At 37.4% G+C, this 13,945-nt stretch overlaps 1 protein-coding gene across 1 annotated transcript; it reads right to left on the minus strand.

Moving 5' to 3' along the window:
* Window positions 1-12,155: 12,155 nt before the first annotated feature.
* On the minus strand, window positions 12,156-13,046 carry LOC130986116 (heavy metal-associated isoprenylated plant protein 12-like). Its single transcript, XM_057909407.1, has 3 exons — window positions 12,842-13,046; window positions 12,689-12,767; window positions 12,156-12,615 (listed from the first exon to the last, which is right to left on the minus strand). The coding sequence occupies exons 1-3, from the start codon at window positions 12,845-12,847 to the stop codon at window positions 12,353-12,355; spliced, it is 348 nt and encodes a 115-aa protein (XP_057765390.1). The 5' UTR covers window positions 12,848-13,046; the 3' UTR covers window positions 12,156-12,352.
* Between the last annotated feature and the right edge of the window lie 899 nt (window positions 13,047-13,945).

Here is a 13,945-nt window from a genome sequence, read left to right on the forward strand (position 1 = left end):
ATGGTCCCACCATCCACCTTTATATTTTATCCTTACAAACACTCTTTATTTACAAAAAACCCACCCCAAATTCAATCTCAACCACACATCTCAAAAAGTGGTGGGACCCTTTCTCCACTACATCAACATCATCACCAATTTTATTAATCTCCGTGCCCGGCCAAAGTGCCATACTTTTGGCGGACGGAGGGAGTATCTTTTTGTGATGGTTGAATTAGGGCTCTGTTGGGATTGAAGGGGGGAGGGGTTTCAGAGGGATGAGGTTTGAGGGAGAGACGATGGCGGCAGCTTCGCCGCTGCTATCGCTGGAATTTTAGAGAGGGGGGAGGTCGGAGGTTGTTGAGGAAGAAAGAGAAGTATCTGTTGTAGCCAGAATTTCAGAGTGGGGAGGTCAGCTGAGTTTGGAGTGGGTGGGCCGCGGTTGGAGATGGTGGCTGGAGGTGTGATTCCGGTGGTGTATGGCTGGGGTTGGGCGCAAGTGGTCGGATTTCAGAGGTTGGGGGCGGCGCGCTGGTGGTCCTTGGTGTTTCCATGGTCCTTGGGTTTTCTTCTCCCTCAAAACAACGATCGGCGGCCATTCACCGGAGCTTAAGGTTCATCGGCAACGGTGGAATCTGAGGAGAAGAGGTGTTGTGTGGGGGTGTTTGATGAGAGTGGCGGCGGCTGGGGGGAGGGAGCGGCGATGGTGGCGGCAGCAGAGGGAAGAAGACGAGGGGGGGATTTCTTTTTAAATTTTTTTTTTTCACATGTAAAAAATAGGTCTAGGTGGCAATTCCGACTGCCACCTCATCAATTTCGGCTGCCACAGTGACATTTCTGGCGCCGGCGTAAGAAAAAACCGGTCGCCGGATAATTTTAAGATAAAAAACTAAAGGTTAGGTATTTAAAAGAAGAAAAATAAAAAATGGTGCAAAAACCAATTCCGTGTAAACGTTAGGAATTTATAGACAATTACCCCTATAAAATAATACTCCCCTTCTCCCAACGAAGTTGAGTCATTTTCCTTTTTGGAATAAATTAAAGCTACTTTTTTGTTCACTCTCTGTCTTTCATTTTACTTTTTCATTCATTTTTTCATTTCATTTTTTTACTAAACATTAGCTCCTTAAATCTCGTGACCAAAAGAAACGCTTCATCTTTGCTGGGACGGATGGAATAATAAAAAATGATTCTAAATTTATTATTTTATCCTATATATCTAGTCTTTAGCCGCTAATTAAATGTGATTTTTTATAGTTAAATTAATTCCTTATTTCATATAGCCGTAATTCACGGCAAAAATTATTCTTAATTATTTTCATAGACAAATTAAATTTAAAATTTTACTATAGTTTCTCTAATCAGGCAACTCAATAGAAGAAGTAAGATTGAAGCAAATTAATATATCTTCAATTTCTGCAGCAAGTTCAGATATATCAGTGAGTTAATCACCAAGTAATAGAGCTTGTACAAGCGAAGAAAACATCGATGCTTACGCTGTGTTAGATGAGGCTGGAGCATCCATGAGGAAATAAATGAGAAATACAAGAACTATAAACTCCTTTTATTGTATCTGAAATTGTACCTATCCAATAATCATATGTCTCACACACACACAAAGTTAGAACTAGCAGAGACACTTAAACAGAAGCTCGTACAGAAAATAAAGAACACAAGAACACCAACAATGGTTACCCAATTCGGTGATAAAACACATACGTCAGGGGGACGACGCCCAGTTGGAACAGTTCACTAGTAATGATAAGATATACAAATGAGTTACACGTGAAGACTCGATCTTCCTAGTCTCTCTATCTTCCCAAACCGTCACCTACGTGAACAACGGAGAACAAGATAACAACTTACTTTCTAAGCGTGAATGCTACTCATTCCACGCTCAACTCCAATCAATAATACTACTCCAACTGGCTGGAGTAATAAACACGGAAACGCCACGCTTATAAAGTAATAAAGCATCAAACAAGAACACACCCTCACAAACTGTATGCTCTCACACACTTGCACGAAATGCAGGCTGATTGAAGTCTATCTGAAAGTACTGACTGAATCTCATCAGATTTGATTCCATATCTATCCACAATATATGAAAAAGAGATAGCTCCAAAAACTATCACAAAACCCGCAAGTATAAGTCTCCAGAAGGACTTATAACATCGGAGACAACATTTGAAGAGACATGTATTGTCTACGCAATGACAACTACAAAGGGCTAGTTTGATTAGTTAGTTAAAGGCATATTACTTAGATATAAGCCGTCTACTCAATGTTTGATATTCAATCTTCCGAAAAGCAGCAGCCCGCTAATTGACTTTGGGCCCGGTCCAAAACACTGTTCTATAGCTGAAAGAGAAGCGGGGTAGACCCTCTGTTACTTTTCCTTCATGCTACAGTAACTATTGTTTAAAGAATTCATCTCCAAATTGCCCATCTTTGCTTTCAAGAAATCAGAAATTTTCAGTTGCCGCCGAACACATCTTTGCCTTCAAGAAATCGAAAATTTCCGGTCGCCGTCGAATCCATCTTTGCCTTCAAGAAATCGTTGCGGCTGAATCATCTTTGATTTTGATGGGGGAGGGGAAGTGGGAGGAGATGGGTTGTTTCTTTTTTAGGGGTTTTGCAGGGGAGGGAGGGAGGCGCCGGTAGGCTGAATCTTCTTGGCGGTGGCAGGGCGGGTTGGCGCTGGAGGGAGAGAGGCGGCGATGCACCGATTCTTGTTGGCGGTGGGCGGGGCGAGGCAACGCTGGAGGAAGGGAGGCAGTGATGCGCCGATTATTTTTGGAGGTGGGGTGGGGCGAGGCGGCGGGACGCTGGAAGGAGAGATGGAGGCGCTGCGCCTTTAGGTGGGGGTTGGGGTTGAAGATGAAAGAAAATCTGTACGTAGCAGATCTCATCTTTCACCAAAGAAGAGTGTTTCATTTTTTAATTTAATTTTTTAAATTAATGTAAGGTTAAAATAGTAATATCACTACTAATCTAAATTTTAACTTAAATTATCAAACAACTCATCTAGATTTTAATTTAAACTATCAAACACTAGGCTAAATTACATGGGTTTCATTTCCTAGCATGGGCCTCCTAGTTAAAAATTATCATTCCTTAACCCACATAATTTATCAAACACCCCCAAAGAGTATAAAAATACTCTAACAGTATCAATTCCTTTCATCTATATTGCAGTAGTCGACAAGATCACCAATTTCCTCGTCACTAATACTAAACTCAAATGCGTGCAAGCATTTTTGAGTGATTGGTTTGTTCGGTGTTCCAATCCTGTGTTAAAAATTAATAAAAAGGCTCTTGTTTTGTATCTGCTTTTCCTACCCTTGCCCCAAATTGTATGTTTGGTGGAAAAAATGAATTTGATATGATCACACGTTGAAAACTGATTCTAAAAACATGTAGTTGCATAAAATTGGATTTCGAAATATGTCATTGATTTTTTTAGCTTCACAGTTGAGAATGAAGATGCTGTATGATACTGAGGTTGGCCGGAATCAAGAAGTGTCTATACCGTGAATTGTATTTGCGTGTGGTTGAGTGCTACACAAAATAGATATTTAATTTGGAGGTTATGGACTGTAGAAATATGAAAAGAATCAAATATTTAATTGAAGGATTATGAATATTATAGGATAAATTAAATAATAAAATTGGAGTAATTATTTTTTATTGTTATTTTATATATAGGGGATAGCTATTGTTAGTGAAATGGGTGCTTGAATAGATGGTCATGGTATGTATGATGAACCCAATGGATATATAAATACGAGGGTTAATTAATTGAAAATAAACAGATACAATTTGTTTTTTTTATTTAAATATAAAATTTGTCATTTTCCCATGTATGAATCTTTCAGTTCTTACAAATCTATATTCATGGATAAAGAGACACGTTTAGGTTTATTTATTAGCCGGTTACCCTTTATGTATTGCAAATGAAAAAAAAAAAAAACAATATCTAGAATTAGTAAAATTAAAGATTTAGGATTAAAGCAATACAAAATGAAAATTCTAAAAGTTACTTTTCTAATATTCTATTAGTCTACTAAAAGCGGACAACACGAATTTTAATAAAACATAATTGTATGTATTGTGAGTAGAGAAGTAATCTTACTTAAAAGGTAATGTTAATAAAATAATAGTAATAATTAATTGTTATTGTTTTCAATTTTTTTTACCTTTATGAGTATTGTTCCTTTTATTTTGATAAATTATATAAGTAAATAAAGAAATTCAAAGACCGTGCGATGAAGAATTTGAATCCAATACCTCACTGTTATGTAATTAATTGTATTGTGGAGAAATGAGTCACCATGTGGTAGAAAAGAAAAATAAGTAGATGTATTGAAATGATAAATCATGAGTTATTGTTCAAAAGTTGACTAATAAAAATAAAACTTATTGTTCAAAAATGAAAATTGAATAATTTTTTTGGACGTTCCAAAATGACAAAAAAATGACTCTGATTTGTGGACTGAAGGAGTAGATAAGTACTCCATCCGTCCCATAAAAACATGCATAGTATAGGATGATACGGATTTAAAAAAATCCTGTAAAGTGTAGTGTGAGTGAAGAAATGATCTCACATTGATTGTGATGTTTAATGAGAGAATTATTACCATAAATGAACTATGCATGTTTTTATGGGACGGACGAAAAGAAAAACTATGTATTTTTTTATGGAACGCGAGTATAATTTATACAATTGTATAAACTTACAAATACGAAACCTTATAATTTGATCATACACGTGCTGGACTTGACATTTGGAGTATAAAGTATACCGCAAACTGTGGCAGATAAATAAAAGGTAATTCTATTCACAACTCCTATTTTACTCACTATAACCTTTTATTAATAAAATAATAGTTATAAAAATAATACTATTTCCCCTACAGCCCCCAAATTAAACGATTTTATAGCCCATCCGTACATAATAAAATCTCTATCTCTCATTCACATTAAACACCAAAAAATATCAAATGCTGCAAATTCCCTAGAATCACAAAATACTCTCCCTCCCACCCTTTCTCTCTCTCTCTCTCTCTCTCACTCAGAGAATAATAAGCAGATTCAAACATCAAATTCCTCTTAAAGAGAATATACATCACATTAAATTTATTATTAATTATTAATTATTAATTAAAGGCATTATGGTATGTGCTATATAGGTGGTCGAATTTGTTCCCATGATTTTGAACATTTTGTGGCAAGGAAAGGGCTAAACAACAACCTTTGCAGTATATATCGATCCATTCTTATGATGGAGGATTTTAGCCTTTTCTTTCTTAAAGTAATTTAATGGCAGAAAACAACCAATGAGTGTTTTTATTTTCTATTTAAGATTACTTTATTAAAATTTTGACTTAAAGGTTATAGGATAAAATAGTCAAATTATTATTATTTTTATTAATTAAGGGCTATAATAAAGCAAAATGGGGCTGTAAATATAGTTACCCATAAATAAATCTAGTTGTTGGACTTGGACGCATCCCCGATTCCAGGTAAATAAATAGATTTAGGGTAATTATATACACAGCCCCCATTTTACTCACTATAGCCTTTAATTAAAAATAAAATAAAAAATAGTAATAAATAGACTGCTTTGCCCTTGTAGCCCCCAAAATTAAAACTTCACCGATTAAAAATCTATAAACATAAAAATACGACAAAGAATTTCAATAAAACTTACAGCCCCAAATTATTAGAAACCTTCAAGAGATTCCTTCAAAAAGAAACATGCAAAAGAAAATTGAAGAAGAACACAATTCCTTGAAAAAAAACATATATTTTCAATCGAATAGGTAGTAACTGCTCTGCACAAATTGCCTTTCTCTTACAACATTTATCCTATCAAATCATTACATACAATGATACAAGGATGCTCATTGGTGAATAGATACTTCTCGATTGCAAACCCGATGTAGAATAGGATATAGAAAGCTCTGGTGAATTTGGGCTCTACCGCCTTGTACCGCTAATTAGACATCTGGTTGTGGTAGAGAGCTCCAACGAAATTCCTGAAATTCCATCGTTGGCGAATTTGCTGAAGCCCAAGTTGGAGAGGGCGTCACAGTGGAACGATCAAGAGTTTATGTCGTCGCAATTTTTGACGATTTCGATGTTGAATTGCTGAGGGAAGTCGTAGAAGTCGACTTTTCTGTGTGGGATTAACCAATTTCTCTTCCTCATTAATTAGGCATATCAATCATGGATAACTGGGGTATTTGGTTTTCCAGTTCGTTTTATGGATTGAAAATAGATTTTGATCTTCAATTTTGTTGGGGCTATACATTTTATTGTATTCTAGCGTATTTTTGTATCTTTAGAATTTTAGTTATTAAAATTTTAATTGTGGAGGCTACAAGGGCAAAATAGTACATTCATTAATATTTTTAATTTTTTTTAAAATTAAAGGCTACACTGAGTAAAATGGGGGCTATGTATAAAATTACCCATAGATTTATGAGAGAGAAAATGATCCTAGTGAGTTTGGGCTGAGCTTGATGAGGACCAAATTCTCAATGGGCCTAATTTGGAGTCATATCCATTTAATGAGGACCAAATTCTCAGTGGGCGTGTGTTTACGTTATCAAATATTTATGGGATTGTGATGAATTAGAAAAAACGAAAAATTTGCGTTTTTTTTGGAGGATGAATAAAAATATCTGAAGAGAGAACGATTGGAAAACAACGTTTGAATTATATTATGCGAGATGAACAATAAATTGCTTTTGTGCGAGGACCATAAGAACAAAGACCAATTAAATGGACATGGATGTAACAAAAATAACTTAAATGTCCCAAAGTTCAGAAACTTACTCTTGGAGGGGCCTTTTTATAATCTTACTTTGAATATTGAATTCGTATCCCGTAATCGACTTTACATATTATAAGAAGTTATTGAATTTTTTTATGTTTTAAATGGAAAGAAAGAGATCAGTACTTGGATACTGTAAGAAGATCACAGTATATACAATTTTATTGCAATGTACTTTAATGCAACACCAAATTAATGAAAAACTTAGATAATCTTGATTCTTGATGGAAGTATATACGCATGTATATATAAAGTCGTCGTTGTGGACCTCCTATCATAGACGTACAGAAAGGCTCACATGAAAACAAAAGTTAAAGGGTATATATCTCTTAAGTCGATTTCATTCTCAAAGAACAAAATATATCTCCATATTGAAGTGTGATGCATTTATCTAGAATATTCTAGGTGAGAATAAGCTATGTATATTCTAGAGAATTCACCACTAGCTAGATTACTCTAGAGTATTCTAAATAATACCTAGGACATGTATGGTATTCTAGAGATTAGATATTTTCTATATAGTATCTAGAGAATTCCTTAAGTTGATGCTAGTAGAGAATTCTAGATACAAGTTAGTGTAGTGGGATCTAGAGAGATCTTCCCACACCTATAAATAGAGCTCTTGTGAGCCATTTGTAACCAATCTCACATAATCTAAAACATCTCAAAAACATCACTCTATCTAATATTATCTAAGTTCTTTGGAGACAAGAGCTCCACTCTAAAATCATTCTCTCTATCTTCTACACACACTACACTCACAATATTCTCTACACCACTTCACTACAATCACTCACCACACTCAAACCTCTATATAATCACCTCCATTTTCTAACAAGTGGCATCAGAGCTTGTTCGATCATAAGCGGGCGTTATGGCGTCGTCAAGTCTCTCCATCACGACTCCAATATTCAATGGAGAAAACTATGACTATTGGAGTGTTCGTATGAAGACTTGCCTTGAATCCCATGATCTTTGGGATGTCATTGAAGAAGGAATCACCATGCCGGGAGAAGATATCGACAAGACATCCTCATCCGAGGTACGTAAGAAATTAAAGCAACAAAATGCTAAAGCTCTTTATCTTCTCCAACAATCTGTTAGTGATTCTATCATGGCAAGAATTATTCGAGCCACTACTGCAAAAGAAGCTTGGGATATCCTTAAGGAGGAGTTCCAAGGAAACGTTAAAGTTCGAACCATTAAACTGCAAAGTTTAAGGCGAGAACTAGAGAATCTTAAAATGAAAGATTCAGAAGCCGCAAAAGATTATTTCTCAAGAATAATGGAAATAATCAATCAAATGCGGTCATACGGAGATAACGTCTCCGATGAAAGGATCATACAGAAGGTCTTAATCAGCCTTACCGAGAAGTATGATCCAGTAGTGGCGGCGATTGAAGAATCAAAAGATTTATCAAAAATGTCTGTCGCGGAGCTGATGGGTTCCTTGGAAGCACACGAGCAACGATTGAGCAGGCGACATGAAAGTTCACTAGAGAGTGCCTTTCAGTCCAAGCTCAACGTTAGAGGCAATAAGTCAAGCAGCGGCGGAAATTTTAAAAGCAATCACAAGGAAGGAAGCTCCAGCAACAAGGAGAGCAAGGCAAATTTTCCACCATGTGGAATTTGCAAGAAGACAAATCACTTAGAGAAGGACTGCTATCATCGAGGAAAGCCACAGTGCAAAAACTGCAAAAGGTTCGGGCATGTGGAAAAAGATTGCAGAGATAGAAGAAATCATCAAGCCAACTATTCAGAAAATCAAAATGAGAAGGCGTACATGTTCTATGCATGTCACTCGGCAACGGAAGCAGGAGAAGAAGAATGGTACATCGATAGCGGATGCAGCAACCACATGACATCCAACGAGACCATCTTCCGTGAGTTAGATACTTCAATCAAGACGAAGGTGAAGATGGGCAATGGAGAACTGGTGGAGACGAAAGGGAAAGGTACAATTGCCATAGAAACTAACAAAGGTACGCGATTTATTAGAAATGTTCTCCTAGTACCTCGTCTTGCACAAAGTCTATTAAGTGTTGGCCAAATAATGGAAAGTGGATATGCCATCCACTTTGAGAAAGATTCTTGTCGAATTTACGACAAGAAAAATAACCAAGATATTGCAGTAGTAAAAATGGGAAAAAATAGAAACTTTCCCATTCAATGGCAATATCCACAAAAGGCAATGGTGGCTCAACTCGACGATACGAGTCTATGGCACCGGAGATTTGGGCATTTCAACCTAAATGCCTTAAGGCTACTTCATCAGAAAAATATGATGAGAGACATGCCTCTTCTAAATCAAAGAGAAGGTGTATGTGAAGGATGCATGATCGGAAAGCAACACAGACAACCATTTCCAACGGAGAAAACATGGCGAGCCAAGGAGATACTAGAGCTTGTCCACACCGACGTTTGCGGTCCAATGCGCACACCTTCAGTAAACCAAAACAGGTACTTCATCCTCTTTATTGATGACTACTCCAGAATGACTTGGGTATATTTCCTCCAAGAAAAATCAGAAGTCTTTAGAATCTTCAAGAGATTTAAGAACTTTGTGGAGAAACAAAGTGGTCGCAAAATAAAGAAACTGAGAAGCGATCGAGGTACCGAATACAACTCAAAAGAGTTCGACAAGTTCTGTGAAGATGAAGGTGTGGAGCATCAACTAACGGTGGCCTACACTCCACAACAAAATGGCGTGTCGGAAAGAAAGAATCGAACAGTCATGGAAATGGCGAGATCCATGCTGGCGGAGAAAGGATTGCCAAAGAAGTTCTGGGCAGAGGCAGTGTATACATCAGTCTACCTACTCAACCGATGTCCAACAAAGGCCGTGCTAAACAAGACGCCGATCGAAGCTTGGTCAGGACAAAAGCCTTCAGCCAAACATTTGAGGGTCTTTGGAAGTATCTGCTACATCCACATTCCCTCAGTAAAAAGACACAAATTGGAGGACAAGACGGAGAAGGGAATCTTCCTCGGCTACAGCTCTAAATCCAAGGGTTATAGAATCTACAATCTTGAGACCAAGAAGTTGGTGACAAGTCGAGACGTGGAATTTGACGAACAAGCCTCTTGGAATTGGGAGACAGAAAGTGTTGAAAGGCGGACAACAACTACACTCCTAAAAGAAGTCACAGAACATGGAGAACAAGATCAACAAAGCCCACCAAGGTCCTCTTCAGAAGCCAATACCTCAAGTGGATCCGACTCAGACTCCTCACCAGACTTTCCACCTTTTCGGGTAAGAACTCTAGCAGATTTATATGAATCCACTGATATATATGAGACATGCAACTTTTGTTCTTTGGAGCCAAGTAACTATGCAGAAGCATCCAAAGAGAAAGTTTGGATTAAAGCAATGGAGGAGGAGATACAAATGATAGAAAAGAATGATACTTGGGAGTTGGTGGATCTTCCAAGTGACAAGGAAGTCATTAGAGTCAAATGGGTGTTCAAGACAAAGCTGAATCCTGATGGTTCGATCCAGAAGCATAAGGCAAGACTTGTCGTAAAAGGATATGCTCAAATACCAGGAGTTGACTACACAGAAACGTTTGCTCCAATAGCACGGATGGACACAATTCGAGTACTCATAGCTCTGGCGGCTCAAAAGAGATGGAAAATCTATCAACTTGATGTTAAGTCGGCATTTCTCAATGGAGATCTAATAGACAAGATATATGTGGAGCAGCCAGAAGGATTCACAAAACAAGAAGGCAAAGTTCTTCGCCTCAAGAAAGCACTCTATGGGCTCAAACAAGCGCCACGAGCCTGGTACAGCAAAATAGACGGATATTTCACCGGTCAAGGGTTCATGAGGAGCAAGAACGAAGCAACTCTATACATCAAAACTCAAGGTACAGACATCCTGATTGTCTCTCTTTATGTTGATGACTTAATTGTCACAGGAAATAACACAAAATTGATCGAGGATTTCAAGAAAGACATGATGAGCACCTTTGAGATGACGGACTTAGGATTAATGCACTATTTTCTCGGAATGGAGATAAGTCAAGAGGAAGAAGGCATCTTCCTATCACAAAAGAAGTATATTGAAGATATGCTCAAGAAGTTCAAGATGCAAGACTGTAAGCCAGTGGTTACACCTCTCATTCCAAATGAGAAGTTGAAGAAAGAAGATGGGTCAAAACCGACGGATTCTACAAAGTATCGAAGTTTGATTGGGAGTCTACTATATTTGACGGCAACAAGGCCTGACATCAAGTATGCAACAAGCCTTCTATCCAGATTCATGGAAAGTCCGAAGGAGACCCACTATGGAGCAGCAAAGAGACTTCTCAGATACCTGCAAGGTACGCTCAACTATGGTATCTGGTACAAACCAAAGTCTGACTCACAGATAAGTGGATATAGTGATAGCGATTGGGCTGGATCTCAAGATGACATGAAAAGCACATCAGGCTATGCTTTCAAGCTTGGCTCAGGAATTTTTTCTTGGGGATCAAAGAAGCAAGACTCAGTTGCACTATCAACAGCAGAAGCTGAGTATGTTGCAGCAGCCGAAGCAGCATGTCAAGCTATATGGCTTAGAAGAATACTAGCGGATATGGGCGAACCGCAAGACTCATCGACAGAGATCTACTGCGATAACAAGTCAGCTATAGCAATGGCTAAGAATCCAGTTCAGCACAATCGCACCAAGCACATCGACATCAAGTATCACTTCTTGAGAGATGTTGAAGCAAAGAAACTTATCGAGATGAAGTATTGTCCAACAGAAGAGCAGTTGGCGGACATCTTCACAAAAGCACTACCAAGGGACAGATTCCAGTTTCTACGAAGAATGCTTGGAGTAACCGATAAATGCATCAAGGAGGAGTATTGAAGTGTGATGCATTTATCTAGAATATTCTAGGTGAGAATAAGCTATGTATATTCTAGAGAATTCACCACTAGCTAGATTACTCTAGAGTATTCTAAATAATACCTAGGACATGTATGGTATTCTAGAGATTAGATATTTTCTATATAGTATCTAGAGAATTCCTTAAGTTGATGCTAGTAGAGAATTCTAGATACAAGTTAGTGTAGTGGGATCTAGAGAGATCTTCCCACACCTATAAATAGAGCTCTTGTGAGCCATTTGTAACCAATCTCACATAATCTAAAACATCTCAAAAACATCACTCTATCTAATATTATCTAAGTTCTTTGGAGACAAGAGCTCCACTCTAAAATCATTCTCTCTATCTTCTACACACACTACACTCACAATATTCTCTACACCACTTCACTACAATCACTCACCACACTCAAACCTCTATATAATCACCTCCATTTTCTAACACTCCACCTATTTCAAATCAGATAGTGAATTGCATTTGCAAACAAAGAAATTTCCCAATACTGAGTATCAAAGAGTAGACTTGTTAAACAACTCCAAATTAAATGATGGAATTACCCTCAATAAAGATGAAGTATATGTAGCAGCATTTATATATGATCATATGATAACTCTTAAAATATAAAAACAAGCTAGAAAAATCAAAATCTAGTGAATCAAAATATAGAGCAATTAGGAGGGGAATCGTATACCGGCCGGCATTCATAATAAACCGACGGGCAGTACGGGAAGGGAGTTGGTTTCCAAGGCGGTGAAACCGGTTTGACCGGTTTAACTGGTGGTTTAACATCATTTACACTTATGATATCAGCAAAACAAAACTTTTTTCTGAGAGAGTTGGCCAAACACACTGAATCTACCCCTTCTCCGGTCACCTCAAGCCGGTCATTTTCTGCTCCGATGTTCACTGACGTCACTCCTACATCATCATCATTATCATCATATATGTATATAGATTATTCATATATATATATGCATTCATATGTATATACCTGGTATAGCCACAGCGATCTTCATGGCCTTTGACTTAGCCTTGTCACTGTGCATGGGCACATGCATCACAATCTTTTGCTACATACAAATTAAATCGTTCAATTATGTGCAAATGAAATTAGCAATCTGCGCTGATTAAGCAAAGCCCATACCTTCATTTCACGTCGCAGAAATGATGTGTGTTGGTTCCTCGTTTTTAGAGACCTAAATTAAACCCTACTTAATGTATATTGTACAAAATTGCAATTTATAGGGAGAAAACCTGCGTTTGCAATTTTTTATATGCACGAGGAAAATTAATTATGGCGGTAGGTCTTCGTGATTTCAGTTGGTGTTGGGCCAACATTCTTCATGTAATGCTTTAAAAATATATCCAAAAAGGGAAAACTAAAATTGGTATTTGCAATTTGTTTCTCAAGCATCGATCGTGTGGCCAGGTATGTGAGTTACGCTGTTTCTTTATTGTATATATGTTTGGACCAATTCGTTTAGTGTATTTTATTTTCATGTTGAAGTTTAAAAATCCGGAAAAGGAAAACTAAAATTTGTATGTGTTTCTGAAGCATCGTGGCCAGGTATGAGTTACACTGTTTCTCTATTGTATATATGTTTGGACCAATTCAGTACATAAAGTATATTTGGCTACAACGAACTACCTACATATATAGCCATATAGGCATCGGAATTAATCAAATATTTTACGCGTCTAATATAATCAAATAAATTAGAAAACCAACAGAAAATAAAAGAGAGCAGACGTAATTAAAGTTTCGTCACGGCACGATCAAACTTCTCCATGTAAGCTCCTGCAAACTCATTTGCATCATCATTTTAGTAATTTTTTTTTTTGAGGGAAAAGAGAGATTATATTAAAGAACACACGTACATGGGAGATGGAGATGACCCTCCACAAAGGACGGGGGTTCATTCCAAACATGATGTGTTAAAAAATCTCTCGCAGCCTTAGCCAAATCATGGGCAATGGCATTTTGCTCACGACAAATATGAAGAATACTAACATCAGGAAACAGTAATAATTCTTTCCGACAAAAGGAAGCAATCAAACCAAGCTCCATAATAATCCTCTTATCGGAAATAATCGCATCACACGCCTTCTTGCTATCAGATTCCACCACGCCTCTCGTGTACCCAAGTTCCTTTATCCATGAGAGCGCCTCCTTTATACCTATCAATTCTCCTTCCGCAACACTACGTCTCCCCGGCAGCTTGATCGATTTCCCAACAACAAAATTCCC

Source organism: Salvia miltiorrhiza, chromosome 5, assembly GCF_028751815.1.
Source record: "Salvia miltiorrhiza cultivar Shanhuang (shh) chromosome 5, IMPLAD_Smil_shh, whole genome shotgun sequence".
Taxonomy (NCBI): domain Eukaryota; kingdom Viridiplantae; phylum Streptophyta; class Magnoliopsida; order Lamiales; family Lamiaceae; genus Salvia; species Salvia miltiorrhiza.